This window comes from Prionailurus viverrinus, chromosome A2 (assembly GCF_022837055.1).
Source record: "Prionailurus viverrinus isolate Anna chromosome A2, UM_Priviv_1.0, whole genome shotgun sequence".
NCBI classification, from domain to species: domain Eukaryota; kingdom Metazoa; phylum Chordata; class Mammalia; order Carnivora; family Felidae; genus Prionailurus; species Prionailurus viverrinus.
In genome coordinates, this window is record NC_062562.1 from 77,741,551 (window position 1) to 77,761,159 (window position 19,609).

Below are 19,609 nucleotides of genomic sequence, written 5' to 3' on the forward strand. Positions count from 1 at the left end.
TTCAAGGCTTCTGTTCTTGGCTTTGATCTCATGTGTGGTACTGTGACTTCTTAACTGGTTTCTGGTACTGTACTTCTTAACCAGTAGAGGACTTTTGGACCATATATTGCTATTAAGTCAGTGTTTTTGCGGGTGAGGAAGAGATGAGTCTTCCTATTCTACCATCTGATGTCACTGAATCTCTTGGTTTTTAAAAATAACACTGGCATGAGTTTTTCTATTCTTGCTTTTCTGCTTTTGGAAGAAGGAAATAGGCAAATATTTGCCTTAATCTTTAGTAGATACAAATATGGGAAAGAAATAGAAAATAAGAGCTAGATACTTGAAAAGTAATTTCATATAGTACATTACTTAATTTACTATTTCTGTTGACTAGAGAGGATTTAACCATGGCATGTTAATCTGATATTTTAAGGCAAGCATTATATTTTTTCACTTTAATTTATATTTCTCTCTTTTATTTAACAACAGACACTAAAGATCTTTAAGGATCTGAATTTCAGTATTAATCGGTGTTTAAGTATATTGTTAAGATGCATGCTTTTGTGTATATGTACATGTCTGTGAGAAAAAAATGAATAATGAATGTGAATGTTTGGATATTCATAGTCATATTGGTACTAATTTAAGTGACTATAAAAGAATGTAGGCATTTGTTTACATTTTGGGGGAGGGAAGGATACATAAATAACACCACAACTGAAGTCCATAGTAAAATATGTATTTTCTTGCAGTATAATTTATCTAAGACATAATAAACTTTATAATAAAACTTTTAAAGAGACCTGATTTTAAAAGATCTAATGAAATTGTTTTTTGGTAGAATCTGAAAAGTTTTCAGTTATTTATTTTAGATTATATTTCTGTGAAAACAAATTTTTGCATTGAGAGGAGCCCTTTAACTATAGGAACATATATATCTTTTATGGAATCTCATTATTTCCTCAAAGTGAAGAAGAAATGAAATGGAAGCTTTTAGTAGCTCTTTAAATAGTTGTGTCAGCACAGCATACATTTGTTAGCAAACAATTACTTTTTGTTAAGATTATAGTAAAATATTTCAGAATATTAGGAAAATGGAGTATGTCTAAGTTCTTTATTAAATTGTTACTGAATACCTGCCATATTCCATATTCCAGGTACTGTGTTAGGGATCGGATAGGATTCTGTTTATTAGAATGAACAGAACAGAATCAGGTACTAGTTAGCGAAAGACACATTAAGCAAACAATTGTATAAATGATCATTTATGGTTTTGTGATAGCTTACAAAAAGACTTTCAGGGTCTATGAAAATACGTAATGTGGTCTCATTAAATGAATTTTAAAAAGCTTAGGTGTTACTGGTAATTTGGCTCAGTGAAAGGGAGAAGTATGCAAAAAGAATGAAACATAGTTTTCAGGAATCGAAAGAAGTCCAGTATAGCTGGAGGGGGAAGAGTATTTCATAATGTGGTTAGAGTGCCTAGAAGAGATTTATGTGCTATTTTACAGATTTTAAACTTTTATTTGAAGCCCAAGTGACATGATTCATACTTGTAGGTTTTTAAATTTTTTTACAGATTTTTAGAAATTTATTTATTTTGAAAGAGTGCGAGCAGGGAATGGCGGGGGGAGGGGGGAAGGGAGGGAGAGAGAGGGAGGGAAGGAGGGGGAGGGAATCCCAAGCAGGTTATGCAGGGTCAGTGCAGAGCCTGACATGGGCCTCAAACTCATGAACCATGAGGTCATAACTTGAGCCAAAATCGGATGCTTATCCAACTGGGTCACCCAGGTGCCCCTCATATATGGTTTTTAATTTTGATCTTAATTGCACCGTGGGGTATAGATTAGAGGGAGCCAACTCTAGTGAAAGGTGGCCTGTTGCCCAAATTCAGAAGGATATAATGAGGGTTGTATTAGTTTCCTAGGACCGCTGTAATAAAGTTCCACAAACTGAATGGCTTAACAACAACAACAACAAAAATTGGTTTTCTCACACCTGGGGGCTAGAAGTCTGGTATCGTGATGTTTGGCAGAGTTGGTTCCATCTGAGAGCCATTGGGGAAGGACCTCTTTTTGTTCCAGGCCTCTCATTTTGGCATATAAATGGCTGTCCTCTTCCTGTGTCTTCAGATCATCTTCCTTCTGTGTCTTCCTGTGTTCAGATATCCTCTTCTTATAAAGATACCAGTTGTATTGGATGAGGGTCCATCCTAATGACCCCATTTAACTTAATTCTTTAAATGCATTATCTCCCAGTATGGTCACATTCTGAGGTATGGGATGCTTAGGACTCCAGCATAAGAATTTTATGGAGAAATAATTCAGCCTGTAACAATGATTAACGTTGATGGTGGTGAAGATGGAGAGAAATGGGCTGACTTGAGAATTATTTAGGTGATAAAACTGGTATATCTTAGTAATAGATTAGAAATGGTAAGATGACACCAAACGTTCTGGTTTGACAAGGGTTCTGAGAGATAGGAGTGATTTCATTTAGGAGCATAAACTGAGAAGCATATTTAAGAGGAAAGATGATGAGCTCTGTATTCAGGTGTTCATGTGATATCCAAATGAAGATGTCAGGTAGGCAATTTATATGTGGAACTGAAGCTCAGAAGAGAGACCTGGGCTAGAGACATAAATTTGAGAGACATCAGCTCGTACATGGTAATCAAAGCCATGGTAATGGATGAAAATGGCTACAGAGAGAAAAGACCTGTACCTAGACCAGAGGCCAAAGAAAATTCACCTTATAAAATTCATATAGAACCCTATTTTCCTAAGTGGTATAAGCAGTGCAACATGGAAAAAGATAGTTATAATTTCTACCCATGCGTTTAAAAGATCTTATCCTTTAAACGGTTTCATATATTTTATATCATGTATATCTTAATACTGTAGTACTGGTGTAATTTTAAATAAGGAAACATATTTTCCAGCGCGTATCAAAAAATATTTTCCATTCAGTGAATTTGGGAAACACAGTAACAGAGGAGGCAATAAGGAGTATCTTAGATGAAACCAAAGAGAATATGGCAGCAGAAACCAAGGGACCAGTTTTAAGGAAAGGACAATTCATAGTAGATATATTTGAAATTTTAAATGCCAGTAAACTATGCATTCTCAATGAGGGCAATATTGATCCCAAGAGGAAGAAATAGTTCTGTTTTGTTTTGTTTTGTTTTATGGAGAATGGGGAGGCACAAAAAAACCTTAGATACTATAATGGCTTGTGGCCTCTAGAGTTCAACCCTGCCCTACAAAATCTTATTCCTTAGTATTTAATTTCTCTTATTAGTGAGTAACTAAATTAAATTTAATTTAATAAGTACATTATACTTATATAAGCATAATATATGCATTATATATTTGTATACAGTTATTTCGCTTTCTCCTTGGAGGATGATAAAGAAAAAAAGTTGAGAAACACTGCAATAAACTGTATAGAAAGGGCTTTTAAAACCCTTTTTCACTGTAGTTTGGTGATACTCTCTAGGGCAGAGTGTGGGATTTGAGTTTGAAGAGGAACTTGCAATTTTTTGCTGTATGTATTTCAGTATTGAATATTGTACACCAAGAATTTATTCTTCTGTTGAGAATGAGTCAGATTATCTAATTACCCCTCCAAAACATTAAAAAGAATGAAGAAGTCACCATATTTGATCCTTTCACCCAGAGATCATCTCTGTTAACGTTTTGTATATAGTCTTTCTGTTTAACTGTATATTTTATGTCAGGTCCTATCTGTTCATCTTCAAAAGGTATCTGAAATCTGACTACTTTTCACTGTCTCCCACTACTATAGTCTAATCCCCTATTTGTAAAAACAAAAAGATTGTACCAAGAATATTGTTCTTTTTCTCTGAACAATGTGCATATAAAAGCCAACATTTTGACTTCAACTGAAATTGTTTTGTTTGTGTAGGCTTTCTCATTTTGCTGTGTGGTGTTCATCTTGAAGTCCCTGTTGAATTTGTGTCTGTCTTTCGTAATCGACGCAGTAAATATTTCTCCCTGAAGGCTATTTTCCAGTAGAAGAATTTTTTTTTCTTTGCCTTGTATTTGCTTCACCACAATCCCTCTGCTTTAATCCAGAAGATGATTAAGAACTAATTTAAACTTCATATATATTTAGTTTCTTTGATCAAGTCTGTAGGTTTTCTTATTCACAACATGATCACTCTACAGAGATCTCTGGCTCAGAATTTTTGCTAAATCTTTGACTTTCTCTTCTTTTTTGATCTTAATGCCCTCTGCTTCCTTCTGACCTTCTCTCAGTAAGCACACCAACTTGTGAACTCTGCATGTGCACTGATCATCACTCTGTTTTTGTCTCAAAGATTGAGTTGGATTGTATCTTTTTTTTTCCTCAGACTTATCTCTCAACTTTTGTTTTATATTCTACATCTTACCCTCTTCTAGAACATTCTCTGACTTCTCCCGTGGCAGCCTTTCTTGGCTACTTCTTCAAGGCCCTATCATTTAAAACCAAAATTAAAATGAAATCCTTCGTTCTGTATCTCCATCTAAGTATTTTTTTTTCCTTTCGTGCCTGGGTTTAGTAAGCTACTTTGTGTGTCTACTTTCTTATTTCTGTTTCGCTCAAACCCACTGAAATCAATGGGCACCTGGGTGGCTCAGTTGGTTAAGCTTTCGACTTCAGCTCAGGTCATGATCTTCCGGTTCGTGAGTTCGAGCCCCTCATTGGGCTCTGTGCTACCAGCTCAGAGCCTGGAACCTATTTCTGATTCTCTGTCTCCCTCTTTCTCTGCCCCTCCCCCTGCTCTGTTCTCTCCCAAAAATAAATAAACATAAAAAAATTTTTTTAATAAAAATAAAACAAACAAACACTGAAATCAAGCTTCTGCATTCAAACAGTTTTCCTAAATTCATTCTGGTGACCCAACTACAAATCCTTCTTCTCAGTTCACTCCTCCAAGGTAATAACTGCTTCTTCTGCTTAATGCTTTCCTCCTTCACAGATACTGTATCTCTTCAGAATCCTTCACTGACTCTCCTTCCTGCACCTACCCCTCCTTTTGAAATGTTTTATTTGTAAAATTTCAAGCATACACCAAAGTAGAGACCAAAGTACAGGACAGTGACTGGCAAATCATCCAGCTTCAGCAATTACTAACTTGTGACCATTTTTTTTTTTTTTTTTTTTTTTTTTTTTTTTTTTTGGTAACTGTATGCACCTACTTTTTTCTCTCCATTCTGGATTATTTGTTCTGACAGCCTTCAAATAATACTGTTCTTCTGGGTCCTGTCCTCAACATTTTTTCCTTCTATGCTACCTGCAATCAGTAGAAAAGCTCACACATGCTAACAGTTTCTACAACCTCCAAATGCTGATAACACCTAAATCTATTTCCTCAGCTTAGATCTTGTTCTTAAGCAAGAGATTCTTTACTAGCTTACATAGTCTTCACTTGGATGCTCCACAGGTTCTAGAAGCAGAAATCTAAATGAGCTAATCTTTGCCCACCTGCTGCCCCTTCTAAAATTCCATTTTGTTTGATCAATCTCCCATCTTCCTAGTCCTCTAGAAATATATCTAGTTCTAGTCCTTCATAAATATATTTGGTTGCTCATCAAGCCCCATCACTTTTCCTGCTGCCATGGTAAACTCCCTTTCACCCGTATTTTTTCAGCAAATTCATAACTGATCTTCCCTGCAGGCTTGCCACCATCCCACATACTGTTCATTATTATCAGAGTGATTTACCTAAAACACAAGTTTAATCATGGTATGCTCTCATTAAAATCCTTAAATATCACTGGTATCTATATGATAAATTAAGACACTTCTTGATCTGATTCTTATCTTACTTTCTATCCTTACCACTTCCATTTACCCTGAATGCTCAAAATGCATTCAGAGAATAGAGAATGCTTTTCATGGGGTGCCTGACTGGCTCAGTTGGAAGAGCATGGGACTCTTGATCTCGCGGTTGTGAGTTTGAGCCCCATCCTGGGTATAGAGATTACTTAAAAATTTTTAAATCTTCAAAAAAAATTCTTTTCACATCTTTATGCTCTGTGCATCCTTCTTTCTGGAATGCTCTCTTCTCATCTCTTCTTGCCATCTGTATAGTGAATTCCAATCTTCCTTGGAGTCTAGTCCAAGATATCCTGACTCTTCATTAAAGTAAATTCTATAAATTGTTATTTTGCCTGTTGCTTACATAGCTTATAAGCTCAGAAAGATGAAGGACCTGCCCAAGGTTACAGAGCCAATAAATGGCATACCTTGGTATAAATCAAGGTTATCTTATTTCAGAGCCCATACCCTTTTACTACAACTAATGCGCGAACATTTGTTTGAAGGATTAGACCTTATAACTGTGTGCAATAAGATTCTATCAAATACATTTTAGCAAGAAAATCCATGGTAGGTTCCATGTTATAAAGATAAAGTGAATAATATCTGCTTTGAAATCAGTTTTGTTCAGTATTGTCATTCTAAGTTTCTCTCTGTATATTTATTTAATGAGGTCAAAATTAATGACAAAAGCAGTCAAAGACCAAGCTGTAATTATAAATAACAGATTCATCCAAGCATAAATATTTTAGAATTCCTGTATATTATATGTGTGTGTGTGTGTATATATATATATATATATGTGTGTGTGTATGTGTGTGTATGTATATAAATATATATATATATTTAATTTTTTTTAAAGTAGGTTCCATGCCCATCATGGGGCTTGAACTCATGAACCTGAGATTAACAGTCGCATGCATCATTGACTGAGATGGCCAGGCACCCTTTTATTATTTATGTTTTTAAAATACATCTGAATTTTGTTTTATTTTCAGCTTATTGGTCTCAGCCAAAGATCTGTCATTCTTTTTGAAATTTGAGAATTGTAATATTATTTCTATTTATAACTAAGAAATAGGCCAAGAGTTTTAAGTTGCAAACATTTCCCAAAATTGATCTGATAACATGATTGCATTAAAATTAATGAAAGTGCTATGGTCTGAATGTTTGTGTACCCCTAAAAGTCATATTTGAAATCCTACCCCTCTGGTGATTCTCTTAGCAGGGGGTACCTTTAGGGGGTGATTAGGTCATGAGGGTAGATAGAGCCTTCATAGTAAAAGAAACCCCAGAGAGTTAGCTCCTCTCTTCTACCATGTCAGGTTACAGTGAAAACATAGCCATTTGTAAGGAACAAGGTCTTCACTTTGACACCAAATCTGCCAGGACTTTGGTCTTGGACTTCCCGCCTCTAGAACTGTGAGAAAAACATTTGTGGTGTTTGTAAGTCACCCCATTTATGATATTTTTGTTACAGCAGCCCAAATGGATGAAAAAAGTAAGATGGTATTGGATGTAGGTTGTAAATAGATTAATATCAAATACCTTTCAGTGGCAGTCTAGTTGAATTATTGCAATCTAGTAGAATTAATTTTGTTTCAACATACTTAGGAGCAATTATGTAACATGCTAATTCGATTTGAAAGTGTAAATAAAATGATTTAATTTTTTTTAATGTTTATTTTTGAAAGAGAGAGAGGCAGACTACAAGTGGGGGAGGGGCAGAGAGAGAGGGAGAGACAGAATTGGAAGCAGGTTCCAGTCTCTGAGCTGTCAGCACAGAGCCCAGAACAGGGCTTGAACCCACGAACCGTGAGATCATGACCTGAGCCCAAGTCAGATGTTTAACTGACTGAGCCACCCAGACTCCCCAATAAAATGATTTTTTATGTATCTTTATATTTTCCTATTTTTTGCAGGTAGTTATATTTTTAATATATTGTGGCTTTGACAATAAAATTGTTGATAATTCTTTGATAAATAAAATTAACATCTCTTTATGTTTTGGCAGAATTGTATAATATATGTGTATATATGTACATCATATACATATACAGAAGTATATATACACATAAATACAAATCTCTTTGTTGTAATATCCTATCCTCAAACCTACATTTTCATTATTATCTTCTACAATTTTCCCATCCTTCTGAATCCACCTCATCTTCTTTCATCTTTTTTAAGAACTTTTCTTGTCCTTTATTGTTCCAACAATTGCTAATGCTTTTTAGTATACATCTTTGGTAACTGACTCTAGTTTTTAGTATGACAAGTCCTAAGAATTAACTGATTAATTGATTGATTTTTTTTTCCCCAACAGTCGTATAAATGTTGTCCAGGGAAACAGAATCAATAAGAGATACACACACACACACACACACACACACACACACACACACTCACTCACACTGACACACTCAAACACACACAGAAAGAGAAAGATTCATTATAAAGACATGACTAACACCATTTGGGAGGCTGGTAAGTCCTAACATCTCAGTCAGTAAGCTGAAGACCCAGGAGAACTGATGGTGTAGGTCCACTCTGAATCCAAAGGCTTAAGACTGAGGAGAGCCAATAGTATAGTTCTGGCCCAAAGGTCTGCAGGCTCAAGAAACAGGAAGAGCCACTCTTTCAGTTTGAGTCATAAAGCAGGAAAAAAGAAAAAAGAAAAAAAAACCCTGATATTCCACCTTGAAGAAAGACAGAAGGAATTCTGTCTTAGCCTTTTCTCATCTCCTCAGGCCTTCCAACTGTTTGGATGAGGCCCACCCACATTAGAGAGGGCATTCACTGAGTCTACGCATTCAACTGTTAAATTCATCCAGAAACACCCTGAAAGACAACCAGAGTTATGTTGACCAAATACCTAGGGTACCCAGTAGCCAGTCAAGGTGACTCATAAAACTAACCACCACAACAATAGTAGATACTATTATGTGGCAGTCACTGGAGATACTAAAGAGACATATTAGTTATTTTGATTATGTGTTACAAATAGAGTTAGCAATATTTACAGGTATTCATATAATGCCTACTATGCCAGGGACTATTTTAAGCACTTCATCATAATTAACCCATTTAATCTTCATGATAAATGTATGAAATGGGTTTCCATTTTGTAGATGAGGATACTGACGTATAGAGAAATTAAGTAACTTATCCACAGTCACAGTCAGTGTTAGAGTCACGATTTTAACCTCATTATTCTGGCTCCAGAGTTCCTCTTCTTAATCACTACTCTGTTCCTTTACTCACATAGTGAAATCTCTTATGATGGGGAATATGGGATGCTATAGAAGTTTATAACAGAGTGTGTCAAACCTAGGGGAACCAAGAGATGAGATACCTAAACTGAACTCTGAAGAAGGTGCAGGTTTTAAAAGGTGATAACTAAGAGAGACTGAAAAAGAGCCTTCAAGAACCTGAAAGAATTTGAGTATGGTTGAATCTTTGACCTCAGTGGTGTGAAACAAGAAATAGGCTGAGAAAACCCAAGTCATAATGGCTTTGTAAGTCAAGTTAAGGGAGAATAATACTTTCAATGTATCAAACAGACATTAGATCAAATCTCAGTTCTGCTACTTTCTGTTTCATTGTAAGCAGGTCACCATATCTTTTTGAGCTTTTGTTTTCTCTCTGGAAAGGGACCAAGATAGCCTTCTTATGAGACTTTCAATAAATATTTCAATATCACTCTTTCAGTAAATATTTATTGTGTGTCTTTTATGTCTGGGTGACATTCTCAGTGCCGAAATTGCAATGGTAAAACAGACAAAAAGGCTGTGTCAAGGAGTTAGAATTTTCTTGTTTATTTTAAATTCTCTAAGGCCTTGAAAATGTTCTGCTCTTTCTAGAAATCGGTTTCAATAATTCTAAGATTACTTCCCTTAAAGGAATTTATGGTTAATTGTAGCAATGACAACATATCTGAAAGAAATACAAGAGAAGTCTAGGGGAGATAAAAGCAAGCAAAAATAATCCACAGAACAAATACAGAAAACAAAGGAAATACAAAGAAAGCATAAAATGAAATGATAAAAGCAAGAACAACCTATTAGGTAAACATACTTGGTTTATATTTTCTTACTAAAAAACAAAAATTATATTTAACAATAAAATACATGTTATTTATAAGAGCCACATCAAAAGCTAACAGCATAGAATAAAAACAAATTGAGAAACATTTCTCAAGTGAAAGCAATAGTGACAGTATTAACTTCAGGTAAAACAAAACAAACAGTGGAATACAGAATAAAAGGGTCACACAAATTTTCCATCACTAGTCTCTTCAACAAACCATGCGGAGAAAAACTGGATATCCATGTGCAAAAGAAAAAAAATGGGACCTTGACCTTTGACCATATACAAAAATTAATTCAAAATGAATTAAAGTCCTAAATGTAAAACCTAAATAAAACCCCTGAAATAAAACATAGGGGGGAAGCTTCGTAAAATTGGATTTGGCAGTGATTTTGTGCATAAGACACCCAAATCACAGGCAGCAAAAGCAAAAATAGACCAGTGGGACTATATCACACTTCAGAACTTGTGTGACAAAGGAAACAATCAACAGAGTGAAAATGCAACATCCAGAATAGGAGAAAATACTTGTAAGCCATATATCAGATAAGGGATTGATGTTCAGAATATATAAAGAATTCCCACAACTGCACAACAACAAAACTCTGTTTAAAAAATGTGTAAAGGACTTGAATAGACATTCTCCAAAGATTGCATACAAATAGCCAACAAGCATATAAAAAGATGTTCTGCATCACTGATCATCAGGAAATGCAAATCAAAATAATGAGATATCATATTGTACTCATTAGAAAACAGTATTAATGAGGATGTGGAGAAATTGGAACCCCTGTGCACCATTGATGGAAATGTAAAATGGTACAGCTGCTGAGAAAAATAGTACGGAAAGTTCCTCAGAAATTTAAAAATAGAATTACCATATGATCTAGCAATCTGACTTCTAAAAAATGTATATCCAGAAAAACTGAAAACAGGATCTTGAAGAGGTTATCTGCTCACCTGTGTTCATTGCAGCCTTATTCATAATAGCCAAGTCATAGAAGCAATCTTAGTGTCCATCCACGGATGAATAAAGAGAATCTCTGTCTCACACACACACACACACTCACACGAATATTATTCAGCCTTAAAAAAGAAGGAAGCCCTGTCACATGCTACAACATGGATAAAACTTGAGGACATTATGTAAATAAAACAATCATAAAAGACCCATGATTCCCCTTAATATGAGGTATACTAAAGTAGTTCTATGCTTAGAAAATTAAAGTCGATTGTTGGTTGCTAGGGGCTGGGGGTAGAGAGGAAAGGGGAATTCAATCGGTATAGCATTTCAGTTTGGCAAGATGAAAAAGTTCTAGATGCAGTTATTACTGCTCTACACTTAAAAAATAGTTAAGAGTAAATCTGTTTTTTACCACAATTTTATGTATTATTTTCTATGAATTTTTAAAAAATGAGGACTGGGTATTAAGTATTTTAACAAATTAAAGGGTATTAATTGCCTTGAATTCACTTAGCTAAATTATTCTGTAGATTTCCTTATTAGAGACATTGAGCTATTAATAGACTTCCTAATATTAAATGATGCAGACCTCAATCCACTTACTTAGATAATTCAAATAATTGTTTTAATAATCTATTGAAATCAATTTGCTTTCATATCTGAGAATTTCATATTTGTATTTAAAAGAAATTTTTTTAATGTTTATTTGAGAGAGAGGCAGAGTATGAGTAAGGGAGGAGCGCAGAGAGAGGGAGACACAGAATCCAAAGGAGGATCCTGGCTCTGAGCTGTCAGCACAGAGCCCAAAACGGGGCTTGAACTCATAAACTGTGAGATCATGACCTGAGCCGAAGTCGGATACTTAACTGACTGACCCACCCAGGCACCCCTTGTATTTGTATTCTTAAGTAAGATTGACCTAAATTTTCTTTCCTGGGGGTACGTATATGTGTGTAGAAGTAGATCTATAATCATCAGATTTTCTTTAGAGGAAAAGCTTTCAGTTTTTCACCATTTTGCTATTCTGTCTGGGCTTTTCATATATGGCCTTTATTATGTTGAGGTAATTTTCTGTTCCTAGGTTTTTTAGTGATTTTTATCATGAAAGACTATTGAATTTTGTCACATGTTTTAGTGTGCATCAGTTGAGATGATCACATGCCTATGTCCTTCATTCTGTTTATGTCTTGTGTTATAAAAGTTTTTTTCATATAAAAACATTTACTTTAAAGTGCATAATATGCAATACACATACTACATAATATACATATTACATAAAATCTTGGGAATCTGAATATATTTTCTGATCATTATGTAAGAAGTGAACAATTAGTTGATTTGCTTTTTTTATGATACACAGTACACAGTTGAATTCAAAGCAAATTCACATTAAAAAAGAAACCAATATTGAACACCGACATGTATGTAGGTACAAAAGTGAGAAATCAGTACTTTTCATTTGGTAACTTTTTTTAAGTTTATATCTTTGCAAACTGGAATTTTATTTGTTGCAAGTACAAAACTAAAATAGAATTAAAGAGTTTTCTCATTTTGTAGGACATATTTGAATATTAGGTATATTTTATTTTTGTTATTAGGGCTAACCATATGAATTGCATTTTTGTACTTCGGAATTAGAACATCGGCAACTTGATATACACCACACCTATAGAAATACCTTAAAAGTACTTGGCGAAATTTCTAGAAGTGTGATCTGTTTTAAGAGTATTAAAGTACTTTGTCTCATTTTAACAAATTATACTTGAACTAATGTTTCTCTTTTTAGCAATTACTTTCTAAAACATTTATTCAAAGTTGAGTGAAGTATTGTGCTGAGTAGTAGTAATTCCTGTGACTTAAAAAAACTTTTTTAACTATCTATCTATACTTTAGGCAGTACTCTCTTGTAATTGGTGAATCCTTTTCGGGGGGGGGGGTCATTCCTGGTCTAAGCTTGCTTTCTTCATCATTTTGTTATGGTCACACAGTTATCTTCTACATCTATAAGGAAGATGGTAATATAATTGTAATAATAAATAACTAAATTCATTGTGGGCTTATTATATGTCAGGGACTGTCCCAACACTTTACTTTTATAAACTTTTTTAACCCTTATTATAATAATACTGCAATGAAATGTAGGTACTGTTGTCATCACCGTTTGGCAGCAGATAGAAGGAGGCTCAGAATGATGAAACTTGCCCAGGCTCATATAGCCGGTAAGTAGCAGAGAAGGATGATGGCTCACTACTTGAACATGAGACATGATTTGAGTCAGATATATGTTCCTGTTTAGTTACCTACTAATGCCATTGTTTGATAGTTAGATGGTTTAGAAAATTCCACTTAAATACATTTGGAATAAAAAATACATTTGGAATAAATGTTTAATGTCATATCTTCTTATCCATTACAATATTTTTTAAGTTTATTTATTTTGAGAGACAGAGAGAGCAGAGGAGGGGCAGAGAGAGAGGGAGAGAGAGAATCCCAGGCAGGCTCCATGCTGTCAGCACAGAGCCCCATGTGGGGCTCGAACTCATGGACCGTGAGATCATGACCTGAGTGAAACCAAGAGTCAAATGCTTAACTGACTGAACCACCCAGGCCCCGCTCCATTATAATTTTTAATAAATTAATGAATACATCCCTTTTTTTGGGTCATAGGATGGACAATCTGAAATTTTGTACACTTTTTGGAATTCAGTTACTCAAGCACTTTCTTCTCAGTTTCGCGTGGCAACAGATTGTAAGTATGCTATTTATTGTACAATTTCATTTCAGCATTTTCCACTTCAAAATTTAATGTCTAGAAGTTTTGCTTTATTGGTTTATAAAACACATGTTTGTAAAACTCATTGACTAATTGTCATTTCTTATGCTAGCCATATATTCAGATTTATAAGCAATAAGTTAATTTCTTAATATTTTTATAATTAGTATGTGGATTAAAATTCTCCAGAAGAATGAGTGAATTCTCCATAATTCAAACAAAGAGGAACTCTGAAGTTTTCCTGTATAAAGGATATAAAGCAGTTAATGTTGAAGAATTTATTTGATGCTTATAGAATTATTTTCTAACTAAAAGATACCAAAATGCTAAGACTTCATAGTTATTTTATTATTAAAAATGAGGATTTGATGAGTGAACAGATGAAATACCTTCATCATGAATTTAAAGTTGGTTATTCAAACATCGCCAAAATTTGTTTATTATTTATTTATTTATATTTTTTGATCATGAAATAATGGCACTGCCTAATCACTGAATGTAAAAAGGGTTTTGGAGTTTCTGTGTAAATTTTTATTTACAAATGTTATGAAAGTACCTAGTAGATGTTAACATTGTTTAGTCACCGGCAAGCCAGAGTTGAATAAATCACACTACTTTGCTTCTCTACTTCTGTTTCTGAGGAACTATGCGGCAAGGCAGTCACCACAGGGGAGGTCTTCATTCGTGTGTGCCCAAATAGAACTTACGCAAAGCGTGTATTTAGGACTGATTGACTCCATTTACTTTTACAAATTACACTATTCAGAGAATGCTGTGTGTCTCCCTGTGTTAGGTATCTATTTTGGTCAACTTTTTTGAGATATAACTTATATACAGTAAAAGTCACCAATTGTAAGAAAATTCTATGCATTTTGACAGTCGTTTCTATCCTTTTACCCACCATGACAATTAAGATACGAAACACTTCCATCACCCCCCAAGTTTCCCTCATGTACTTTTGTAATCACCTAACTCCCACCTCTTGGCTCCTGGCAACTGATGATCAGCTGTCTGTCAGTAAAAGCTTTTCCTAGACTTTTGTAAAACTAGTATCATATAGGCTATGTTCTTTCATATCAGCATAGTTATTGTAAGATTCATCCATGTTGTTGCACACATCAATAGTCCCTTTTATTGCTAATTAATATTACAGTATATATATTATAGAACTATTTGTTTATCCATTCCCCAATTGGGAGACAACTAGATTGTAGCAGTTTGGAGTTATTATGAATAAAGCTACTGCTATTGTTCACGTAGAAGGTTTTTGTAGACCTATGTCTTCATTTTGGGTAAATATATGAGTGTAATTGTCTGATCATTTTATAAGTATATGTTTAACTTTGTAAATGACTGCTAAGCTATTTTCCAGTATGGATGTACCATTTTACATTCCCATCAACAATGTTTGGTAATTCCAGTTGCTCTATATCCTTATCAATCCATGATATTATCAGTCATTTTTTATATTGGTCATCCTTGTGAATGCATAGTGGATTTTCATTGTGGTTTTAACTTCCACTAGCTTAAAGACTTAATGATGGCCATATTTTCACATGCTCATTAGGTATCTGTATAGCTTCTTTGCTCACGTGTTTGTCAAAATTATTGGCTTTTAAAAAAATTGTTGGATTTTTATTTTTTAATTATTGCTTATTCTCTTATTAAGTGTTAAGAGAGCTTTATATATTCTAGATTCAAAGTCCTTTCTCAGATGTATGTTTTGCAAATATATTTCCTTTGTGATTTGCCTTTTCATTTTCTTAACAGTGTCTTCCACATGATAAAAGTTAATTTTGATAAAGTCCAAGTTATCCATTTTTCTTTTATAATTTCTGGGGTTTTTGTTTTGTTTTGTTTTATTTCTTGACTTAAGAAATCTTTGTCTAACCCAAGACCAGAAGTACTTGCCCCTGTATTTTTGTCTGGAAGGTTTACTAAGTTCTTTTGAAGTTAATTTTTTGCATATGGTATGAGATAAGGTAAAGGGTATTTCTTTGAATATAGATCGGGAAGATCATATTCTGCCTACTGACTGACCTGGCACTCTTGCAGAAAAATCACGTGGTTATATATGTGTAAGATTATTTCTGGAGTCTAGTTTTTCCTTTTTTTTTTTTTTTTTTTTGGTATATCTGTGTTTGTAATCACTAATGTGTAATTTTTTCTATTTTATCTAATTTATCAAAGTAATTTTTGTTACTCTAGGCCCTTTGCATTTTTATATATATTTCAGAATCAAGCTGTTGTTCCTCTAAAAATGTTTCCTGAGATTTTGAGTAGGATTACATAATGAATCTACAGATCATTTTGTGATGAATTCATGTCTTTTGATCCATGAGTGTGATATATCTTCCCATTGATCTAGGTCTTTTATATTTTCTCTTTATCAATGCTATATAGTTTTTAGTGTGCTTGTTTAGCACATCTTTTCTTAAACGTATTACTATTTCATACATTTTGATGCTATTGTAAATTGTGTTTTTAAAAGCTTACTTTCAACTGTTCGTTACTAGAATATAGAAATACAATTTGATAAAAATAAGTGTAAGTATTTGGGTGTGTTTAATATTGATCCTTAGTTTTCTTAATGTCTTTTTCTAGTGTGGGTATCAGGGTAATGCTAACCTCAGAGAATAAGTTAAGAAGTATTTCATCCTCTTCAGTTTTCTCAAGCAGTTTATGTAAAATTGGCATTATTTCTTCTTTAAATGTTTGGTAGAATTTACCAAGGAAGTCATCTGGGACTGGAATTTTCTTTGTAGGAAGGTTTTAGGTACAAATTCAACTTCTTTCTTAGATAAGGGATTATTCCATTTATTTCTTCTTGGGTAAGCTTTGGTAGTTTATGTCTTTTCAGAGAACTTTTCCAGTTCATTGAAGTTTTCTAATTTATTGGCATAAAGTTGCATATAATGCTTCTTTATTACCCTTTGAATGTATGTGCAGTGTGATGTGATGTTCAGTACCTCATCCCTGATACCATTAGTTTCTTCTTTTTTTCCTAATAATTACATCTAGAGGTTTATTGATTTTATTTATCTTCTCAGAAACCAACATTCAGTTTCATTGATTTTTCTGTTTTCTATTTTCACTCACTGATTTCTGCTCTTGTTTTTACTATTTATATTTGCTTTGATTTGCTTTGGATTTGATTTTCTCATTTTCTTGTTTACTAAGGTTAAGTTTAGATTATTGATTCAAACCTTCCTTTTCTAATTTGAGTGTTTATGCTGCATATTTCTCCATAAGCAGTATTTTAGCTGCCTGCCACCTTATTATCTTTCCAAACACAGAAAAGTTAAGAGTAGTGAAGAAGCATCTATATATCTATACCTTTGATTCAGTAATTGTTAACAGTTTACCCACTAAATGAGCATTTTGAGGCTGACATGTTTGTTTGAATTTTAAAATTTATGAATTATTTTAGGAGGTGGTTTTTTCAAATAATCAGATGTATTATTATCTAAATGTAGCCTTTCAATAGTTTCTCATACCATGTATGAAAGTAGTGGGTTTTTATGAAAACAATTATCACCATGAAGTTTTCTTTAATGTTTAACTTTTTACATTATAAGCTGCTTATGTTTAATGGAATACTTTTACTAATATAGCAGTAAGAAAATGCAAAGGTATAAATATACCTACAAAATAGGTAAGCATAATTACAAAATTCATGAAAACCTCAGTTTTTAGGTAAAATCAAAGAAAAAAATGTAAAAAGCTGTTGCAAGGTATGTTTTTTGGCATTTATTAAAAGTGTACTTAGTCAACTAAAAATGTTTTGAAGTCTTAGAGTTGTTATAGTCAGTATTTTATTTCTGTAGTGCATAAATTCAGTTTCTATTTTGAATATTTCTTCTCTCAGTGACTGGAATTTATCAAAGAAAATAGCCTTTAGCATACTTGACAGATTTCAAACCTTCAACCAATTGCACCTTCCAATATTGTTTATTATTGGTTGATTTAGCGTATTTTTGGTAGAAATGGTATAAGGTAAACTTTATTCCAATAAATCACATTAGATATTAAGAGTAGAGGTTGAGCTACAAAGGAAATGTTCTTATCTGTTAATTCATCCATCTCTTTTGCTTCTGGATCTGATTGAATTTTCATGTGGATAGTTTTTTCCTACTTTTCTGCATATTACGTAGTATTTGATTGGGTTCCAGATACGAATTTTACATTGTTTGGTACTGGATACTTTGTCTTCCTTAAATATTCTTGTTCTTAGATACCGTCAAGTTGCTTAGAAACAATTTGGTTTTTTTGAATCTTGCTTTTAAGATTTATTAAAAAATACCTGAGCAGTGTTTAATCTAGACCTAATTATTTTCCACTACTGAGGTAATACTTTTCTTAGTACTCTACCTAGTACTCTGAATTACAAGGTTTTCCAGACTGGCTGTCAAGAACAAGCATTCTTCCCAGTCTTGTGTGAGTAACAGGTACATTCTTTCTAATCCTGCATGGTTTCTTCCCCCCAGACTCTGGAACTTTTCTCACACACATATGCTGAGTAGTGTTTTGCTGAGTACTCAGCATGGACCATTTGCAGATCTCTGTAGTTAATCTTTTTGTGCACCTGTCTTCTCTCTGGTATTCTGTCCCATGAATTCTAGTTGCTTTAGTTTTCCTAGTCTTGGGGAAGGCAGGGGTAGAGGAGTCTCTTTCCCTTTCTGGTGCCATAGTCTAGAAGCCCCTGGTAGGAAATAAGCTATTGTTGCCAAAGTGATAGGTTCTTTCCCTACTCAGTACCTTTTGCCAAATAGCCAAATAACAAAACAGTATTTGATGGCAAGCACATAATTTATTCAGTGGCCAGAGAATGGAGAAGGGGGGCTCATGCTCTAAAGGCACCTTTTCCCAAGTTTGGTCTCAAGGTCAGGGTTTTATGGAGTTAGAGTAATTAAGGGGCTGGTAAAGTTGACAGAGGGGTTTTTCCTGGGAAGGGAGAGGAGCCTTCGGAATCAAGAGTACCACCTCTTTTCTTCCCCTAACTGGACACAGTCGGATCTGTGATGGGCTGTTAGGTGTGTTTTTGTTATTACGGTTCTATGATGATGATCCCGAGATCATCTGGAGGGTTAGCTAGCACATCAGACCAGTTGAAAACTGGCCTTGACAAGGGAATTAAAAGCAAAAATGAACTGTTGGGACCTCATGAACATAAAATTCTGCACTGCAAAGGAAACAATCAACAAAACTAAAAGGCAACCAGTGGAATGGGAAAAGATGTTTGCAAATGACATATCAGACAAAGGTCTAGTATCCAAAATCTATAAAGAGCTCACCAAACTCCACACCCAAAAAACAAATAATCCAGTGAAGAAATGGGCAGAACACATGAATAGACACTTCTCTAAAGAAGACATCCAGATGGCCAACAGGCACATGAAAAGATGCTCAACATCTCTCCTCATCAGGGAAATATAAATCAAAGCCACACTCAGACATCACCTCACGCCAGTCAGAGTGGCCAAAATGAACACATCAGGAGACTATAGATGCTGGCGAGGATGGAGAAATGGGAACCCTCTTGCACTGTTGGTGGGAATGCAAACTGGTGCAGCTGCTCTGGAAAACTGTGGAGGTTCCTCAAAAAAATTAAAAATTTTTTGACATGCTACCCTATGACCCAGCAGTAGCACTGCTAGGAATTTACCCAAGGGATACAGGAGTACTGATGCATAGGGGCACTTGTACCCCAATGTTTATAGCAGCACTCTCAACAATAGCCAAATTGTGGAAAAAGCCTAAATATCCATCAACCGATGAATGGATAAAGAAATTGTGGTTTATATACACAATGGAGTACTACGTGGCAATGAGAAAGAATGACATATGGCCCTTTGTAGCAATGTGGATGGAACTGGAGAGTGTTATGCTAAGTGAAATAAGCCATACAGAGAAAGACAGATATCATATGTTTTCACTCTTATGTGGATCCTGAGAAACTTAACAGAAACCCATGG

The 19,609-nt window shown here is 34.3% G+C and overlaps 1 protein-coding gene across 3 annotated transcripts in view; it reads left to right on the forward strand.

The window, feature by feature from the left end:
• COG5 (component of oligomeric golgi complex 5) overlaps window positions 1-19,609 on the forward strand; it is a 323,149-nt gene that overhangs the window by 204,991 nt on the left and 98,549 nt on the right. For all 3 annotated transcript variants that reach the window (XM_047841858.1, XM_047841851.1, XM_047841850.1), the window contains exon 11: window positions 13,529-13,610. In XM_047841858.1, the coding sequence (XP_047697814.1) occupies window positions 13,529-13,610 (82 nt within the window). The remainder of the gene's footprint in view (window positions 1-13,528; window positions 13,611-19,609) is intronic.